The sequence below is a fragment of the Anas platyrhynchos genome, chromosome 2, assembly GCF_047663525.1.
Source record: "Anas platyrhynchos isolate ZD024472 breed Pekin duck chromosome 2, IASCAAS_PekinDuck_T2T, whole genome shotgun sequence".
NCBI lineage: Eukaryota > Metazoa > Chordata > Aves > Anseriformes > Anatidae > Anas > Anas platyrhynchos.
The window spans coordinates 154099878-154116938 of NC_092588.1; the positions used below are offsets into that span (position 1 = coordinate 154099878).

General features: G+C 51.9%; 1 protein-coding gene across 2 annotated transcripts; it reads right to left on the minus strand.

The window, feature by feature from the left end:
- Positions 1 to 580: 580 nt before the first annotated feature.
- On the minus strand, positions 581 to 13935 carry CSRNP1 (cysteine and serine rich nuclear protein 1). Of its 2 annotated transcripts, none has more exons than XM_027450374.3 (5): positions 13765 to 13935; positions 7997 to 8192; positions 5592 to 5851; positions 5160 to 5456; positions 581 to 4196 (listed from the first exon to the last, which is right to left on the minus strand). In XM_027450374.3, exons 2-5 carry the CDS (start codon positions 8166 to 8168, stop codon positions 3201 to 3203), a joined length of 1725 nt encoding a protein of 574 aa, XP_027306175.1. In that variant the 5' UTR covers positions 8169 to 8192; positions 13765 to 13935; the 3' UTR covers positions 581 to 3200. The 2 variants fall into 2 exon arrangements, with proteins under 2 accessions (XP_027306175.1, XP_027306176.1); XM_027450375.3 differs by lacking the exon at positions 13765 to 13935 and adding an exon at positions 12367 to 12385 and having other exon boundaries at positions 3051 to 4196.
- Between the last annotated feature and the right edge of the window lie 3126 nt (positions 13936 to 17061).

A 17061-nucleotide genomic window follows, 5' to 3' on the forward strand; every position in this document is an offset into this window, starting at 1 on the left:
CCAACAGCAGGGCTTCCTGCTTGAGGGCAAACGGGCTTGCTTTGGGTTTTCCTCGACTATCACCAGAATTAGTTCAAACAAGAGTAAACTGGGGTTGTTCCCCAGGTGATGTGCCTGATGCTGCTGGAGAAACCATTCCCACCAGCCTGGACCTCCTCCAGGCCAAGAACTCGGGGATGGCCTGGCACTGGGTTCCCCTCTGAGAGGAGACCCATCCCTGGGAGAAAACAGAGGGACTTTGGGGCACCCCTGGAGGCCACCTGGACGCCCCCCTTCCAAGGCTGCCACCATCTCACTCTTTGGGGTTGGAACCCCAAGGCAAGGAGACCTCCATTCAAAAACAGTCCAAAAAAAGTAAAAAAAAAAAAACAAAAACGAAAATGGAACAGCTGTGACATGCAATACAGCACTCACCCCCACCATCCAAGTTTTTGAGCCACTGTATGGAATAAAAATTAACACACAGCCATGCTAAAGGAGCAAGAAGGGCAAAGCCACTGCCGTATTCAAACAAAGTTCTTTTATTGAAAGTGTAATGGAAATTTCTTCATATTGCTTCGATGAAATGAGAGACAGCAGCTGTAGACAAATATGCTTTTTTTCTTTTTTTTTTTTTTTTAAACAAATGCAAATGGATAAGGTAAAAATAAAGCATTTTTTTTTAACTTGTACCTTTAAGCAACATAATCACAATATATACACAAAGAAAGCTAAAATAAAGCTATGTTGAAACCGAAGCGTTTCAATCAATACATTAGATAATTACAGATTGTGTCAATAAATACCCAGTTTTTAAAATGTTTAACAGGCAACTTTTTACACAGATACAAAGAAGAAAAAAAAATTATATTATTTACAATTCAGTGCCTTGGAAAAAAAAAAAAGAGAAAAAATCTTTTCTTTTTTTTTTTGGCACTAACACAAATAAAATGAATAAATTATAGAAAAAAAAATCCACAAAGGCAGGAGTCAACCCCCGTCATTCATTTAAAAAAACAAACAAACAACTGTGTATATATATATATAAAATATAAGTATATATTTTATATAAATATATATATATGCGGAGAAACCGAGGAATGTTACAAAATATATTAGTGCCAATAAATACAGAACGGTACCAGACTCTCAACGGTCAGCGAGTTTGATGCAGTCTGAAGGATAGCAACTACCACCTAGAAGATAACTGAAGGGGATTTTCAGTCGAAAGAAACGACGACGACGACGACAACAACAAAAATAATATATTTATATATATATATCTCCAGGAAATCCTCCATCTGCCAGTAGTATTCCTACAGTCGCCCTCCTGCCCGCGGGGATATCCCCGGGGCGATGCCTCGCGGGAGGACGCGGTGGGTCAGCAACGCTTCGAGGTTGACCGGCTCAATACCAGAGAAGATGAACAATTAAATAATAATAATAATTAATAATAATAATAATAAAACCCAGCCTTCGCGATATTCGTACGCCAGAAGCTGCCCAAATTGCTGGCAGGGCGCTGGTGGTGCCTGCTGGAGCAGGCAGGGCTCGTCCATCCAAGGACAGGTACCAACCAGCACTCAGCAGGGATATCAGCGGTTCAGCCGGGGGAAAGGACCCCAAAGCCCCTTTTTGGGGTGTCCCCTCCCCACCTGGGTGGCTCTGCACCCTTTGGAAGGGGGGGGCTCAATGTAAAGCTGTGGGTTCCCATTGCGATACCCGGCTGCTCGCGCTGCTGGCGTAGGCACTTAGTGTATCACTGGCGTGCGGATTTTGGGTCCAGTTACATGGCATGGCCAAATAGTGTCATGTTCTTGGGCTGATTTCCACAACAAAAAGCCAAGGAGGCCTCTAATTTCCCTCCTAAACACACTGATTGCTCTTTTTTTCCTTCCTTCTCCAACTGTACTCAAACAATAAATAACCCACCAACCTTCACATCCCTCCCCCTGACTCGATTTACCCAATTGACCTATAAAAATGAAGAGTCTGGCCCATCAGCTTGGGGGGCTGCAATACCCTCAACATTTGGGAGCCCTAAGGAGCACTCGCTGAGAAGTATGAGCAGGGTGCTGCTGCCCTTTGCTTTGCTCGCCTGAGTCCCAGGATCCAGCCCCCCTGCTGACGGGTCCTCTGCATATTCAGGCACCAAAAGATCTCATGGCCAAATCCTTAGGAAGTTAAATAAGTTAGAAAATAATTTATGAAAAGGGTTGGGTGGTTTTTGTTGATTAGATTGAGCTAGCTTGTGTTTCTTGGGCAGTTGAGGGTCCCCATATCATGGATATCGGACACATTCCTGCTATCGTGTCTGTGAAAGGCTGGCTAGCTACCCAAGGACCCTACAGGAACCTTTCCCCCATCCCTCCCCTCCCACCCGCTTGCATTTGGCTCTTGTAAAAATGTTACGTGAAGACCAAACAGCCAGCACCTTCCAGACTCCAACAACAGGGCCATCTTCAGGATGTGTGCCACTTCGAGACCTTATTGCCCTTCCAGGTCACTGATAAACCACAGTGCTACTCATGTACTACAGGTAGAAAATAAATAAATACAGATATATTATGCAAAAAATATGATTGTACACATAATACATCTGAGGTATTACCAATTTAAATAAGGTTTCATGCTAGTTCAAGCTTCGGTGGCTATTTAAATTCTGGAATTTGCAATAAATAGATGAAGAATGATTATGTATATAGTGTACGGATCTCTTCTGTAAACCTTTTTGGATTTGAACGCAAGAGCGTGTTGGGCTAGCTCTTATGCAAATCACAAAGTTTCACAATAAATACAGCTTCAGAAGTTGTCTAAAAAAAGTTCCCACAACACTGAAACGTTTCTAGAAGGGGCTGTGTGTACGACTGGCAACGTTCACAAGGAGCATTTCTCAACAGGTCTTTGCATACAAAACACAAGGAAATTCATACTTGAAAGTCTTTGTTCCTCCCTCCCTCCCTCCCACCCCATCACGAAAGTTTAGAAATTTTTGCACAAACAGCAAGAGAACTGATTGTAGCTGCAGTATGTCAAAACGTCCACGTTCTATAAAGACCAAAAATAGTTTGTCTGCTCAGAAAGTCTCATTATTTTTTGTTTTTCCTTTTCACATAGCACATCATCCTGTCACTGAAAGTTTGCCCGTCCCACCGCTCTTCGGCTTTGGTTTCAGCACCCCAATGCTGCCGGTCCTTCCCGTCCCTGGGTACCCGGGCATCTCATACCTTCACCGTCTCCATCAGCGGCGACTTGATGACATCCTCCAAATGCTGATTGTCTGTGAAAGGGGCCGGGGTTTCAGGGACGGATTCGGACAAACCGAAGAGAGACTCCAACAAACTGGAGCCCTGATCTCCGCCTTGCGGGAAGCTGGGGAAATTAGGAAACTGAAACTGTAACGCTGAGTAGTTATCGAGGTTCTCGTACTCCTTCAAGGGGTTGTAAAGGGGTCCCAAGTTATAGTCCGAGAAGGACTGGAAGAAATCCAAGGAGTCAGAGGAAAGGCTGAGGTCGGCGTAGCTCTTGGAGCAGGGCTCGGCTGGGGCCGGGGCGCAGCAGGACAACCCGTCACAGCGCGCGTGGGCGGCCTCCTCCAGCATCCCGCCACCGTCCTGGTTGGCGTTCTCGTCCAGGCACTCGGAGAGGTGGGACGAGGCCACGGGGCCGGGCTTGGCCTCACCGCCATGGTCCTCGATGAAGAAGTCGGCGGGGTGGAAACAGCTCAGGTTGTCCTGGCAGCGGCTGCCCTCCTCCTCGGCATCCGAGTCGTTGAAGTGGAGGATGCGCGCCAAGCCGTCGTCGTCGACGTCCGACTGGGATTTGTCGGAGGGGAGGCTCTCGTAGGGCTCCTCCAGGTCCTCGCTGGGGTGGGAGGAGAGGGAGGAGTCCGTCATGTCGCTGCTGCAGCTGTTCTCCCCCAGGGCTTCCAGCTCGGGGCTGAACTGGGGGCTGAACTGGAAGGCGGGGGCCAGCGGCGCCGCGCGCTCCTCCAGGGGCCCCTTCCCCGCCGCGCAGCCCAGCTGGGGCAGCCGCTCCCGGAAAGGAGGCTCGGCCTCCGCCACCCCCTCGCTGCTCTGCTGCTGCTTCTCCAGCTCCAGCTTCATGATGGTGTGGATGAAGTGGGTCTGCACCCGGGACTGGTTGAACTCGATCCTGCCCTCGGTGTTGCCGCAGCCGTCCTTGGTGCAGCCGCAGGGGAAGGAGGTGTGGTCCATCTGGGGAGGGGGGAAAGGAGACACGGGGGTGAGGACACGGACCCAAAACCGAAGCTTCCCTTGAGCCACCCTCGGAACCCACCCCAGCAGCACGAAGGAATGGCTGAGGGGTCTAAAAGCACACTAAAAAATACAGCAATTAAAAAATTTCCACCTGCTCTTTGGAAGGTTGTCATAAAAAGATGGATTCTGGTAGAACTGAAAAACCTTAAAAGGCTTAAAAAAAAATCAAAATGTAACACCCCAAAATGAGAGTTAAAAGGTAAACTTGAATTTTAATATACTGCATCTCAGTATTTAATATCCGTATCCTTCATCTCAGGGAGGGGATGAAGGACAAACTGCGACACCTTCATGTCCCAGCTGTCAGCAGCCACTAGAGGGGGGCTGTGACACGCACACGGAGCACTCCACGCTTGTGCACGCCTGTGCACACCCACCCTGCAGCACCCCAGTGTGCAACCAGGGCACAGGAAAGGCACCCGGAATAGGGAATGTGCCCCCAAAACCAAAACGGGGTGGGCATCCATAAAAATATAAAATATTCATAAAAAAAACAAGGTGTTAAATTGCATATAATGGGATTACCCCGCTGCTGTGATCTGCAGGTGGGTCTGCAGGGCTGACACTGATGCTCCCACGTTTGCCCGAGTGCACCGGGAGCTGTGACACGAAGCAAGGAGGGGAACAAAAATACCAGCAGGGGGAGGAGGGGAAATCGCAGCCTTGCTGGAGGAGTGAAAAGCTTTTGTTTGCCAAGAGCAGCCCACATGGTCCATCTCTCTCTGCCGCGCTCCGTGCGGGTGCGTTGGCACATCCCCACGGGACGTGTGGTTTGGGAGGTGGATGCTTTTGAGCAGCGCTTGCCTAGCAGCCTGGAGAGCATCTCCAAGACCTTCTCCTAGCTTTGCCCCAGGGACAGACGCATGCGACGGGGACAATGCGAGCCGGCGAGGGCAGTACCTGGCATTTAATGCCCGCCAAGCTGCAGCTGCAGGTCTCGGGGTCGCAGACCTCCTGGCAGTCGCAGCCGCAGTCCTCCCGGGACAGGCGGATGCTGTGCAGCTCCCGCTTCTCCTCCTTGTCGATCTTCTTCACCCCCACGGCTTTGAGCAGCGCCCGCCTCTTTTTGGCGGGGTAGGGCTGGAGGAAGAAGCCGTCCTCCAGGTCCACGTTGCTGACGTCGATGTCATCGTCGGAGATGTCCTCGACAGTGAGCTGGTTGGCCTCCTCCGACTCCTTTGTGCCGTTCATGGTTAGCTGAGGGCACAAAATGGGCAAAACGTTAGGGAACTGTTGGGGACACCAAGGCAGAGACCGTCAGGAGAAATGAGGAAGGGAAGATCTGTCCTGACAGTGGCCACCTAAGGGACTTCCACCGACCCGGCCACTCACCTTCCATTTCAAGGCTTCCAACTTCTCCTCTTTCAATTTCTCTTTCAGTTTCTCCCGACGGACGTTTTCCTGCTCCTTCGAGAACTCTGCTAGCGTGAACTGCCGGGAGGAGCTGTGCTTGCTCACCATCCCCAGCGTGCAGCCCCCACGGCTCGGCACGCTCGTGAAGCCCTGGCAGCGCGGGAAGTAGAACACAGTGACCTGGTCAAACTCCACGTTGTTCTTCTTTAGCCGCTTGGATTTCTTCAGGATGGACGTGGCTAAAAATGGGGGAGGAAAAGAACATACGGTCAGCGCTGCCATCCTGCAGATGGAGGTAAAATATTGCAAACAGGCTCACAATTGCTCTTGCAATGGGGACACGATAGGGTAAGGTCACAGCATTTTGTGTTTCAGGATCGAGAGGGGGAATGTGGATGGTGAGGAAACTCTGCCAAGTCCTGGTGCATCGGAGTCGCTGCTCAGATTCACCCTAAGAAACGGCTGCTGCTTCTCCTTCCCGCATGACTTCCCCCCAGGAAACACACATTTGCTTATTCTTCACGTGCAGCAGAGCAGAACGAACAAGCAACTGAACCACCCCGCACGCCTGCCCTGCTCCAAGCCGCAGCACCCTGCCTGCTGCCCCGCAGCCAGGACCTTGAGGTCCACTCCCGGGATGCCAGGGCAGTGATGCTGCAGCGTGGTGTGGCTCTGGCTTTCATGGCAGAGCCCCCAAAAAAAGCCAAAACGTCTGTTCTTTTGGTACTTCCTTTCACCATCCACTGGGAGGAACTACGAAGCCATAGTTTGTTCTCCAGAGACTCATCTGAGAGCAGCTGCAAAGATGTTAATCTTTACGCAGGTGATCCCGGGGTAAACATGGCAATACATGACTCTGGTTTATCTTAAGCTGCTGAAGCACGTTGCACGCCATTTAGAGCAGAGCTCCTCCTGAGATACCTGGTTCTGCATCTGCAAACACAGCGAGTGGGGGAGGACTAATTGGTCAGGGCAATCTCAGAGGCAGCGAGTTTCCACGAGCTGCACAAAGCAAATGCAAAACGCAGCAGTAGGTGTTGCATGCTGCTTGCATGATGTCAGGAAGGAGAATCAGCGAGGCACAAATGCAGCGTTTGGCTTTTTTTTTTTTTTTTTTTTTTGGCTGTTAGCTGCTAGTGCACGGGTGGGAATTGAGGAAAAGCAGCCAGGAAGGGCTGGGTGATTCCCTGGCACGGGACCAAGGCAGAGCCAGAACTGAGCTGAGCTCCTCGGATGGCGGAGCTGGGAAAGTGCAAGACTGGACAGTTAGCTGCACCCACGTTTCACAGGTCTCGCTTGCCAAAACGCAGCTTTTCGGTTTCGGATGAGAAGAAAAAAAAAAAAAAAGCGTTCACCCAGCTGTGTCAGCAGCTTCTGCTCACGAGCTGAGGGTTTCAAACCAGGCTCTGCCGTTGCTTTGATGCTATCTTTGCATTGTGCATTGCTTTTTCATAATAACCTTGATTCAATCTCCTAAAACATCAGCTCTTTATCAAAAGGCAAGTTAACCACCGCGATCATCTATCGACTGAGCTGCTGCACTTTGGCATTTGCTTCTCTCTCCTTCCCCCCCCCACCTCAAATTGTTTTTCCATTCCTGACCCTTTCCTATTGAGGCAGAGAATACAAAAAGTTCATTGTTTTGTCACCAAACCTGGGAAGACAAGCAAGAATGAGCCTCTTTATTATTACAAGACTTCTAAAGCCTTTTCAGACCACTGCATGTTTGTGTATGTCTGCTAAGTGGACCTTAACTGCTACATACACTGGGCGTTCAGCATAATTTACTAGGTTGGACCATTTCTCCTCCACGAAGATGGTCCCCTATTGTCTTGTTTTCCCCTTTGCGCAGCAGATAAGGGATTTTATGACCTTGTCTTCTGCATGTTTTCCTAAAAGCTCTCAAAACCGATAATGCTGGGAAAACAAAATAGCATTTATCTGTCCTGACAGCGGAGGCAATGTCAAACGTGTCGCGTGCTTTGGCAAAGTCCCCACCTTATGTAGGAAACGGGCTCTGAAATGGTAATTAGGCTACTGGTTAACCATTTTGAAAACCCAGCATTATGGGCTGTGCTGTCTGTCCCATATTTGCCTGCTGAATAGCTTGAGAGCGGGCTGAGGGATGGTGGATGCTGCTACAGCACCGGCCTGGAGGCACACGTGTGCCTCTGCACATCCACGTCCTCCGGGCTCCAATTCCCAGAAATTTGGACTTGGGCAAGAAAATAACAAACGGGTGACAAAAGCTGGGAGGAAGGGCTGAGGAAGAGTCCCCTGGGTGAGTATGAAAACGAGATAAATGAGCACGACGAGAGGGAAAAGGCACTGTGGCTGCTTCCAGAGTGGCTGCAGAGCTGGAAGTGGGTGGCAGGGATACTCACGGGTGAAGCTGGGCGTTAAGGCAGAGCTGGGCTTGCTCTCTCCACGGGAGTTCTCCTCATCCGAGTCCCAGCCCGAGGATGCTGAGGAGGACAGGGGTGAGCAGGAGGAGGAGGAGCAGTAGGTGCTGTCGTCCCCCAGCTCTTCGTACTTCCTTTTCAACACCCCGCTCATGGTGACGCCGTATCTTTCATATAACTGGAAAGCAAGAGATAAAAACATAATAAAGCAAGGGAAATAACTCCAACTGCAAGCAAGGCTTTGGCACCATCTCAATCCGGCCGTGCATGTGCGATTCCCAAAAGGTGCCCCCAAAACCCACACCTTGCTGCCACCCCATGGCACATCCGCTGCCTTCCTCTCCTGTTTTAAGGCGCCGCAGAAAAAAACAACTATCACAGACAAGCGACTGTCCAGAAACCAATTCAATCAACACAAATGTTATCAAACAATAAGTATTACGTTTTGCTTACTAATTCTTTTATGTTAACTCCTTACCAGATCGCTTTCTGTGCAGTTACAGCTTTAACGTCGTGCTAATTACAAAAATAAGCCAGTTTGCAGAGAACAATCTGTTGGCATGATTTACTTGCTACAGCCCCCTGGGGAAACAGACTTATTAAATGAAGCACTGAAATACAAATATATCAACTGTGAAGAACAGCCCTTCTCCTCACGGTGCCTTTCATAGCCAGTCCCCCATTCAATAAGCTATTCTTGTTTAGGCTGGGTTATGCATCAAGCATAGTAGCAATTAAAAACAACGCAGCTAATTAAAAACAAAGGAGCTCTGTGCTCGCCGAGATTCTGAAATATCCCACATGCTTTTCCACTGCTCATCTCGAGAAGGAAAAAATAAAAGGAAAAATGGCGAAAAAAAAGCCCACAACTTTGTTGCATGTTTTAACCTTTGGTTTTATGAAGTTTGTGGGAAATTGCACAAAAGCTGCACGCTTTGCCTGAGCGATATCAAAGCCCACTGACACCGGGGAGCTGGTGGGAAGGGCTCCCCCAAAACTGCCTCCAGCAAGGAGGAGCCAGGGGGGATGCTCCCTGCCAGCCCTGCAATAAAACCAGCAGCAACGCACGCAACCAAGAGCAATCCTGAAATTCGGATAACAGCAGGAGGACTCAGACACAGAGCCCCGATGTCCCCGGACCAGGGTGGGGAAAGGGCAGGTACGATGCTGCCAGCCACATCCCCGTACCCTGCTGTGAAACTCTCCCCCCGATTTTGCTCCTCGTAACCGTAACCGTGTCACTTTCTCACCCTCTTTTGCATGTCTGAAGTTAATTTAAGCCCGTCTCAAGAAAAAAAAAAAAAAAGAAAACCCAACACAAAAACACAAAACCAACGCTCTCCTGACAGCTCTGAGCATAGAGCACAGAAACCGCACAGCCTTCAGAACCTCCTGGTGACGGGATTTTCGGTATCTCAGCGGCGCTGCACAATAACACCTAGGCTGACGGGCGCGTACGCCGTGCCTCCAAAGCCCCAGAGCTCATTAATCACGATTACCAACAGCTTCCCAGGAGCCGGCAGTCCCCTAAAAGGTTAAAGATGGATGGATGGAGCCTTTCCTGGGTTGGAAGAAGTTAATCATTCACCACAACGTGCGCCCACGGGGCTGCTGCTCCCCTGAGTCCCCCAGCCGTCCCCTTCTGGTGGCAAACGGTGGCCCTGGGGCTGCAGGTGCTGGTGCCAGGGGTTGGGTTTTTGGGCCTTGATCCAAAGCAGATGGGGGGAAGGTGGCCCTGGCGGCCCTCCAGATGCAGCGTGTCCTACCTGGCACCTGTACTAAGCCCTCTTCTGGCAAAGCAGAGCTTGTGGGCAGCCACAATGCCCAAAAAGCTCACGTCTCCTTGTTTTTTTTTCATTTTTTTCCTCCTCCTGTTCCATCGCCTGTTGCTTTTAAGAAACGACCAGGAGCGAAGGAAATCTCCAAATCCGTGGAGTGGGTCTGAAGGGAAGCCCGAAGCTGAGGTTTGCGTGGCACCGCTGTCTCCTCATCCACACGGAGTGACCAAAAACTGCAAAAATAAACTCTGGGAAGCAGCAGCTCAGACACCCCCTCGCTGCTCTGAGGACTCTTCCTCCACCTCCACCTTCCAGCCAACGGAGGGAGCACCCGGCTCGTCCAAGGATGGGATCTCCAGCAGGATGGGAGTCGAACGGGCAAGGCGGGCGGGTGTCATTTCCACTTCGTCCCCTCCTGCGGGGACACCGGGGTGCGGTGGAGCAGCCGAGGTCACGGTGCTGGAGATGAGTCCCTGGGCAGCGACACTGCTCTGGTGCAGCTCACCCCATCCAGGAGCCACTTCTGCTTGATGCCATCTCCCATTTGACATCCGTCCATCCATCCGTCTGTCTGTCTGTCCATCCTCTCCTCCAGGGCCAGCCCTCCCCAAATACAAGCACCCTCCTCTCCACCCCAAAACCTGCCTCTGGGGATGTGCCGGGAAGGGAACATTGCTGCCAGTCTGAAGAGCATCAGGACTTTTACCCAGGGCCAAAAAAAAAAAACAACACCAAACAACATCTTTTTATAAGAGGGTTGCCCAATTTGTAGGATTCCCACAGAAGGGAGCAGAAGGGTGATGCTGCAGGGCGAGGCAGCCCTGATGCTCGGGTCACCTGCAGAGCCGGATTTCCCAGCCAGAGCTCACCAAGCTGTATTTTGGATGGTGCCATCATTTATTTTTTGAAGGGGATTTTACAAAATATATCTTCACGCATCTACCCCCCAAAAAACACCCTCTGGGCGGGGGTTCAGCTGGCAGGTCACAGCTGGTGCCCTCCCCTCCTCGCCCCAGCGCTCGGCGGTGGAATTCGCGCCGTGGGAGCGGTGCCGCCGAAACCGCCAGCCGCAGCCGGGAGATTTGAACCGTGGTGATGCCGCCAGCCTGAGACTTCAGCCCGCACTTGTGCCTAGCACAGAAGTCACAAAAATGTGCACAGCAGCGTGAAAAACAAGGAAAATATCTCTGCTCGGCGGTGCAAATCTCTGCGAGCAGCACGGAGCGCAGGAGGATTTTACCACCTTCTCTCTCTCTCTCTCTTTTTTTTTTTTTTTTACATAACCTGAAATAAAATAATCCTATCTTCCTTTTAGTTGCCAAAAAAGACATTCTGTTCTTGGCTAAGACTTCTTACTCATCTATTTTACTGAAAACAGCTTTTGGAACAAGTACATAATGCAATGGATCAAACCCGCAGGAATTCCTCTCTGGCACCAGAACTCCCACTATCCTGGGAATACTTTCTAACAAATATTTAGCCCAGATGTGCATTCCTTTCTTTCTCTCTCCCTCTCTCCCTCCTTTTTTTTTTTTCAAACATTACATTTTATTTTTTTTTTTTTTTGGGAGGGGGGGTGTCTAATGGGGGCAGGGGAAGGGAAGCGAATCTGCTAAGTCCCATTTCTGGCGGCCAGCGAGTTGCAGGGTAAAGCCCTAATGCGCAGGAATGCGAAGAATTAACGTTTTAACTATCCTCCTCTGGGACAACGTATCAACAGTAAATATTTCGAGTAATTTAGATTTAAGAAGGCTTGGCATTTGTTGAGCCCAGCGAGCAGGAAGGCAACCAAAACCACTATCAGCGGCCACTCGGGCTGGTTCTCAGAGGCTGCACAAAGAGATACCGCGGATAAGGAGGTTCGGCGCCCGATTTTGGGGCCCTATCTGCACTTTTTACAGGGCAGTGCACACTGCCACGCAAGGCAGGCGAAGGAAACCTCTCCCAGAGCACCCTTGCTTGCTCTGCTGCTCCTCAAACCAGCTCCCAGGGTATCATGGCAATATTTGCAATTTCTTCTTTTCAAACCAGGGAATATCCCAAAGGGTGGAAGGATCCCAAATCTGCGCACAAGCTGAAGGCAGACTCTTCCTCCACAAAGCAACTTGTGTTAACAAAAAAAAAAGCAAACAACCAGTGCAATGCACTAAAAGCATGTATTTTCAGAGCCAACCTCCTGGCTCTAGGAGCACCAGCATCCCCAGGCAGCCAGGTGGGCTCATCCCAGTGCATGGGGTCGAGGTCACAGCCCAGCCCCACGAGCTCCACGCCTAGAGCCAGGATAAATATTGGTTTAAGACCCACTTCAGCCAGGTACGACTCACGCAGTAAACCCTGGGGGAGTCTTTTGCCCCCCCTTTTTCCAGGGGTTTGTACGGGTGACCTTGGCATGAGCATCGCCAAAAACTGGCGCGGTGCTGAGCCTTGCGCTGAGCACCCCGAAATCCTCACCCCGAAATCCTCACCGACTCACAGCCTGGCAATGCCTCCAGGCAACTTCGTCACCCCCGTGCTATCGGCACCGACTCACTGCCCGTGCATTTATTTAACTATTTTAATTCCTGCCATATTTACCTCCGTGGCTTCCCAGCTGCCGCTGGGGCAGCCTCCCTGCGGGGTCTCTTCCCAGTTTCGGGGGCTGTCCGGCTCAGCCCAGCTGATTTTCCCCCCTCCAAGGCCGGGTCTAAGGTTTCATAACCTTCCCCTGGTTAAAAATAACCTCTCCTGCCGCTGCACGACCCAGGCGCGGAGGCAGGGATCCGCTCGCGGTGCCACAAGTGCGCTCTCCTGCGGGGCTGGGCGAAACGCCTTCCCCAGGAAGCAGGGCAAAAGAGCTCGCTCCTGCCAATATTTTGGGAAGCTCGCGGAGAAAAAGCTCCGCGGGGTTTGCCACCAAGCCCTTCTTTCTCTTAGGGTAAATAAGAAACATTAGCGAAGGCATTAAAAGGTTATCTGGCACGGCCCGGACCAAGCGGGCTTCAAGATGTACTCGGCGCAGATTGCACCGCAATAAATATGAAAGGAGCGAAGCGTGCTTTGTCTAGGAAAATCCTCTATTTGATTACAGCTGATGAATAATTCACGGCGGGTTTCCATCCTCGTCCTGCCCTCGGTACACGCCGTGCGTTACCTTGCCGGCCGTGTGTACGCCCGCGGGTCCCTGCCTTGAATTATTAAAGGGAGAAACGCTCCGGCACCAAAGCAAGGGGAAGAAAATAATAAAAATATATTTTTAAAAAATGAAAAAAAAAAAAAATAATTAGCTGTGGGACACCGCTTCTCCCTGCACGCCAGCCCCATCCCACGGGGAAAACACGGCGGAGGGGTGACAGGCGCTGGGGGGAGCCAGAAAAGAGGAATTAAAGCGAGGTTTGGGAACTCGAGAGGGTTTTTTTTTCGCTGCTCTTGTTCCTTATTTCCTCCCCAAGGTGCGGTGTGAGAGCTCCCCACCGGGGGTCGGCGGTGAAGGAGCCCCCCGGGGGGGGGCGCCCCGTCCGTCGGTCTGCCCGTCGGTCTGTCGGGGCGCCGGTAGGTGTTGCTGTAGCGACGGGAAAACATCCCCGAGCCGGGGAGTTTGGGGAAAGAGGGAGCCTGCCGGGCTCTCCCCCTCCACCACCGCCACCCCCGGTTTTATTTCACCATCGCCGCGAGCTGGCGGGGGGGGCGCGCTCCCCCCCCAAAAAAAAAAAAAAAAATTAAAAAAATGATTTTTAAATTTTTTTCTTTTTAAGGGGGGCTCAGCAGGGCCTCCCCAAGACTCTCCTCATTCCTCATCCTAACCAAGAGGTCCGGGGAGCTCCGCGATGTGTCCCGGTTGTGTCCCCGATGTGTCCCCCCCCAGCCCGGCTGGGAACGAAGGGGGGGGGGGCACCCAACCAAACCCCGCTCCCCCAAACCCCCCGTGACGGATTCACCCCAAAACCCCTCAATGCCAACCCAAACACCCCACACAACCCAGCCAAACCCTTTTACCTGAGGAGGCGGCGGGTGGCGGCGGCGGCAGCTCCGGCTGCAGTGGCGGTGCCTGGCGCGGCGCCTCCCGCTCTGCCGCTGCCGGGGCTGCGCCGCGCCGCGCTGCCCTTTTTCGTCAGTGGAAAACTCCGGGCTCTGACGCAGGCGGTGACAGGAGCGGGGCCGGCTCGGCCCCGGGCCCGCCCGGTTTCCTGCTTCTCTTCTCTTTCTCCCCCCCCCCCCTCCTCCTCCTCCTCCTCCTCCTTCTTTCCTCCGGTCCCCGGGCGGGGCGCTGAAGCTCGGCTCGGGGTGGCTCCGCCGCCGCCATCCCGCCCGCACCGCCGGGGGCGCTGCCCCTGAGGGGGTGGGGAGGCGATGGGGGAAATAAAGTGGGGTGGTGCGGGGGGTTAAGGCTGTGGTGGGGCTCAAATGGGTTTGGGGGACGCGGGGTGTTCTGAGCCTGCAAGGGGTTGGGGATGCACAACCACTCCGGGACCACAAAATGGGTTTGGGTGCTGCAGAGGATTCAGATCCCACAAGGGTTTGGGGACCCACAACCTCTCTGAGACCCTAAAATGGATTTGGGTGCTTCAGAGGATGCAGATCTCACAAAGAGTCAGGGACCCACAACCACTCAGACCCTAAACTGGGTTTGGATGCCTCAGAGGATTCAGATCCCACAAGGGGTTTGAGACCCACAGGCATGCTGGGACTACAAAATAGGTTTGGATGCCTTGGAGGATTCAGATCCCACAAGGGTTTGAGGACTCACAACCACTCCAGGACCCCAAAATGGGTGCCTCAGAGGATTCAGACCCCACAAGGGGTTGGGGTGCCATAACCACTCTGGGACCCTAAAATGAGCTTGGATGCCTCTGTGCATTCAGGACCCACAAGGGGTTGGGGACCCATAACCACTCGGTGACCCTAAATTAGGATTGGACGCCTCAGAGAATTCAGAATTCACACGGCATTTGGGGACCCACAACCACCCTGTGACCCCAAAATTGGTTTGGACTCCTCAGGGTGTTCAGATCCCACAAGGGATCAGGGACCCACAGGCATACTGGGACCCCCAAATGGCTTTGGATGCTTCAAAATACTCGGACCCCATAAGGGGTTTGGGACCCACAACCACTCAGGGACCCCAGAATGTGTTTGGATGCCTCAGAAGATTCAGATCCCACAAGGGGTTTGAGACCCACAGGCATGCTGGGACTACAAAATAGGTTTGGATGCCTTGGAGGATTCAGATCCCACAAGGGTTTGAGGACTCACAACCACTCCAGGACCCCAAAATGGGTGCCTCAGAGGATTCAGACCCCACAAGGGGTTGGGGTGCCATAACCACTCTGGGACCCTAAAATGAGCTTGGATGCCTCTTGTGTGTTCAGGTCCCACATGAGGTTGGGGACCCATAACCACTCTGTGACCCTAAATTGGGATTGGACGCCTCAGAAAATTCAGAATTCACACGGCATTTGGGGACCCACAACCACCCTGTGACCCCAAAATGGGTTTGGACTCCTCAGGATGTTCAGATCCCACAAGGGATCAGGGACCCACAGGCAAACTGGGACCCCCAAATGGCTTTGGATGCTTCAAGATACTCAGACTCCACAAGGGGTTTGTGACCCACAACCACTCAGGGACCCTAAAATAGGTTTGAATGCCTCAGAGAATTCAGGTCTCACAAGAGCTTGGGGACCCACAACCACTCCAGGACCCTAAAATGAGTTTGGATGCCTCAGAGAATTCAGAATTCACATGGCATTTGGGGACCCACAATCACTCAAGGACCCCAAAATGGGTTTGGATGCCTCAGGGTGTTCAGATCCCACAAGGAGTTGAGGACCCACAACCACTCTGAGACCCAAAAATGTGTTTGGATGCCTCAGTGTTTAGATCCCACAAGGGGCTGGGGACCTACAGCCATGCTGAGACCCCAAAATGGGTTTGGATGCCTCAGAGGATTCAGATCCCACATGGCATTTGGGGACTCACAAGCAACAACCCCACAGGACCCACAACTTGAACCCCCAAATGGATTTGGGCCTCACATATCATTTGGGTCCCTTCAGGGGTTTGAGACCTACAGGCAATGGGTTTGAGCCCAACAAGGGGTTGGGGTTCCTACATGGATTTTGGGATCCATGGTCACAGCTTGGACACCAGAGTGAATAAGGACCCCACAAAGGGTTTGGGTCCTTCAAGGGTTTTGGGACCCAAAGGTTGGGAGCTAACCAAGCCCGGATGTTTGACTCCCACAAGGAGTTGGGGCCCCATGAGGAGTGTGGGCCCCACAAGAGATTTGGGACCTGAGAAGCAGGCTTAGATACCAAGATCTGGGCTAGCAGGTTTGGGCCTAAGGTGTTTTGGGACCCATGATCAAGAATTGACCTCTGAAAGGGGTTTGAACCCCACAAAGAGCTTGGGTATCATAAGCAGGCTGAGCAGCAAAAGAGATTTGGAACCCACAGAGGGGTTGGGACTCCCAAGCAAAGTTTGGCCTCTTTAAGGTGTTTGGGCCCTCCAAAAAGACATGGGCCCAGCAACAAGGCTTTTGTCCCCAGAAAGGGATTTTGAACCCAAAGGGATTTGGTCTACAAAAGGTGTTTAGGCCCTATTAACAAAGGTTGATCCCCCAAGGGGATTTGGGCCCCCAAAAGGGATTTAGGCCCCATGGGCATGGGTTGGCCACCAAATAAGTTGGAACCCTTCAAGAAAGAGCTGTCCCCCAAGGGCCATTGGCCCTATAAAGCAAGGCTTGGCTCTCAGAAGGCCCCACCAGCAAGAGGTGGGATGTTTTTGGGGGTTCATGTCGCAGTGTGGCTCTACCAGCAGATGCATTTTGGGGGGATGGAGGGACATTAAAAGTGATGATTTTTATTCCACCCTCTGCCAGTGCAAGGCCCTACGAGCAGCAGGGTTAGTGGGACAGGAAGAGGTGCGCTGGGGGCTTTGAGAGTGATATTAAAAGGCTGGTGAAGGAGGACAAATTTATTTTTTTTAATTAATTTTGCTCCTGCTGGGTTATGTGTGAGTTACCCTGTGGCAAGAAAGGCATTGTAAACCCTGGAGTTTGGGGGGCAGCAGGGAGTTGGCGTCAGGTTCCTTCCAGCTCTGGTTGCTGCGGCCTTCAGCCAAAGATGTCCACAGGGTACCAGGAGCTTCCGAAGAGCTGCAGGTTTTTGACCCCAAGTAATCAAACCCCTTCCATCAGCAGACAAAGCACAGGTTTACCTGACATTCCTCAATTTTGCTATTTTGCCATATTTTTGCCGCACAAGTTCAGCTGGGCCATCGCCAAGCAGTGTG

Bases quoted from the DNA above. Each gene is read 5' to 3' on its own strand.
- CSRNP1 (XM_027450374.3), bottom strand. From the start codon at position 8,168: ATGAGCGGGGTGTTGAAAAGGAAGTACGAAGAGCTGGGGGACGACAGC. The intron at 5,852-7,996 runs GTGAGTATCCCT...CCCCATTTTTAG, and splicing joins CTTAACGCCCAGCTTCACCC to CCACGTCCATCCTGAAGAAA. The intron at 5,457-5,591 runs GTGAGTGGCCGG...TTGTGCCCTCAG, and splicing joins TGGAAGCCTTGAAATGGAAG to CTAACCATGAACGGCACAAA.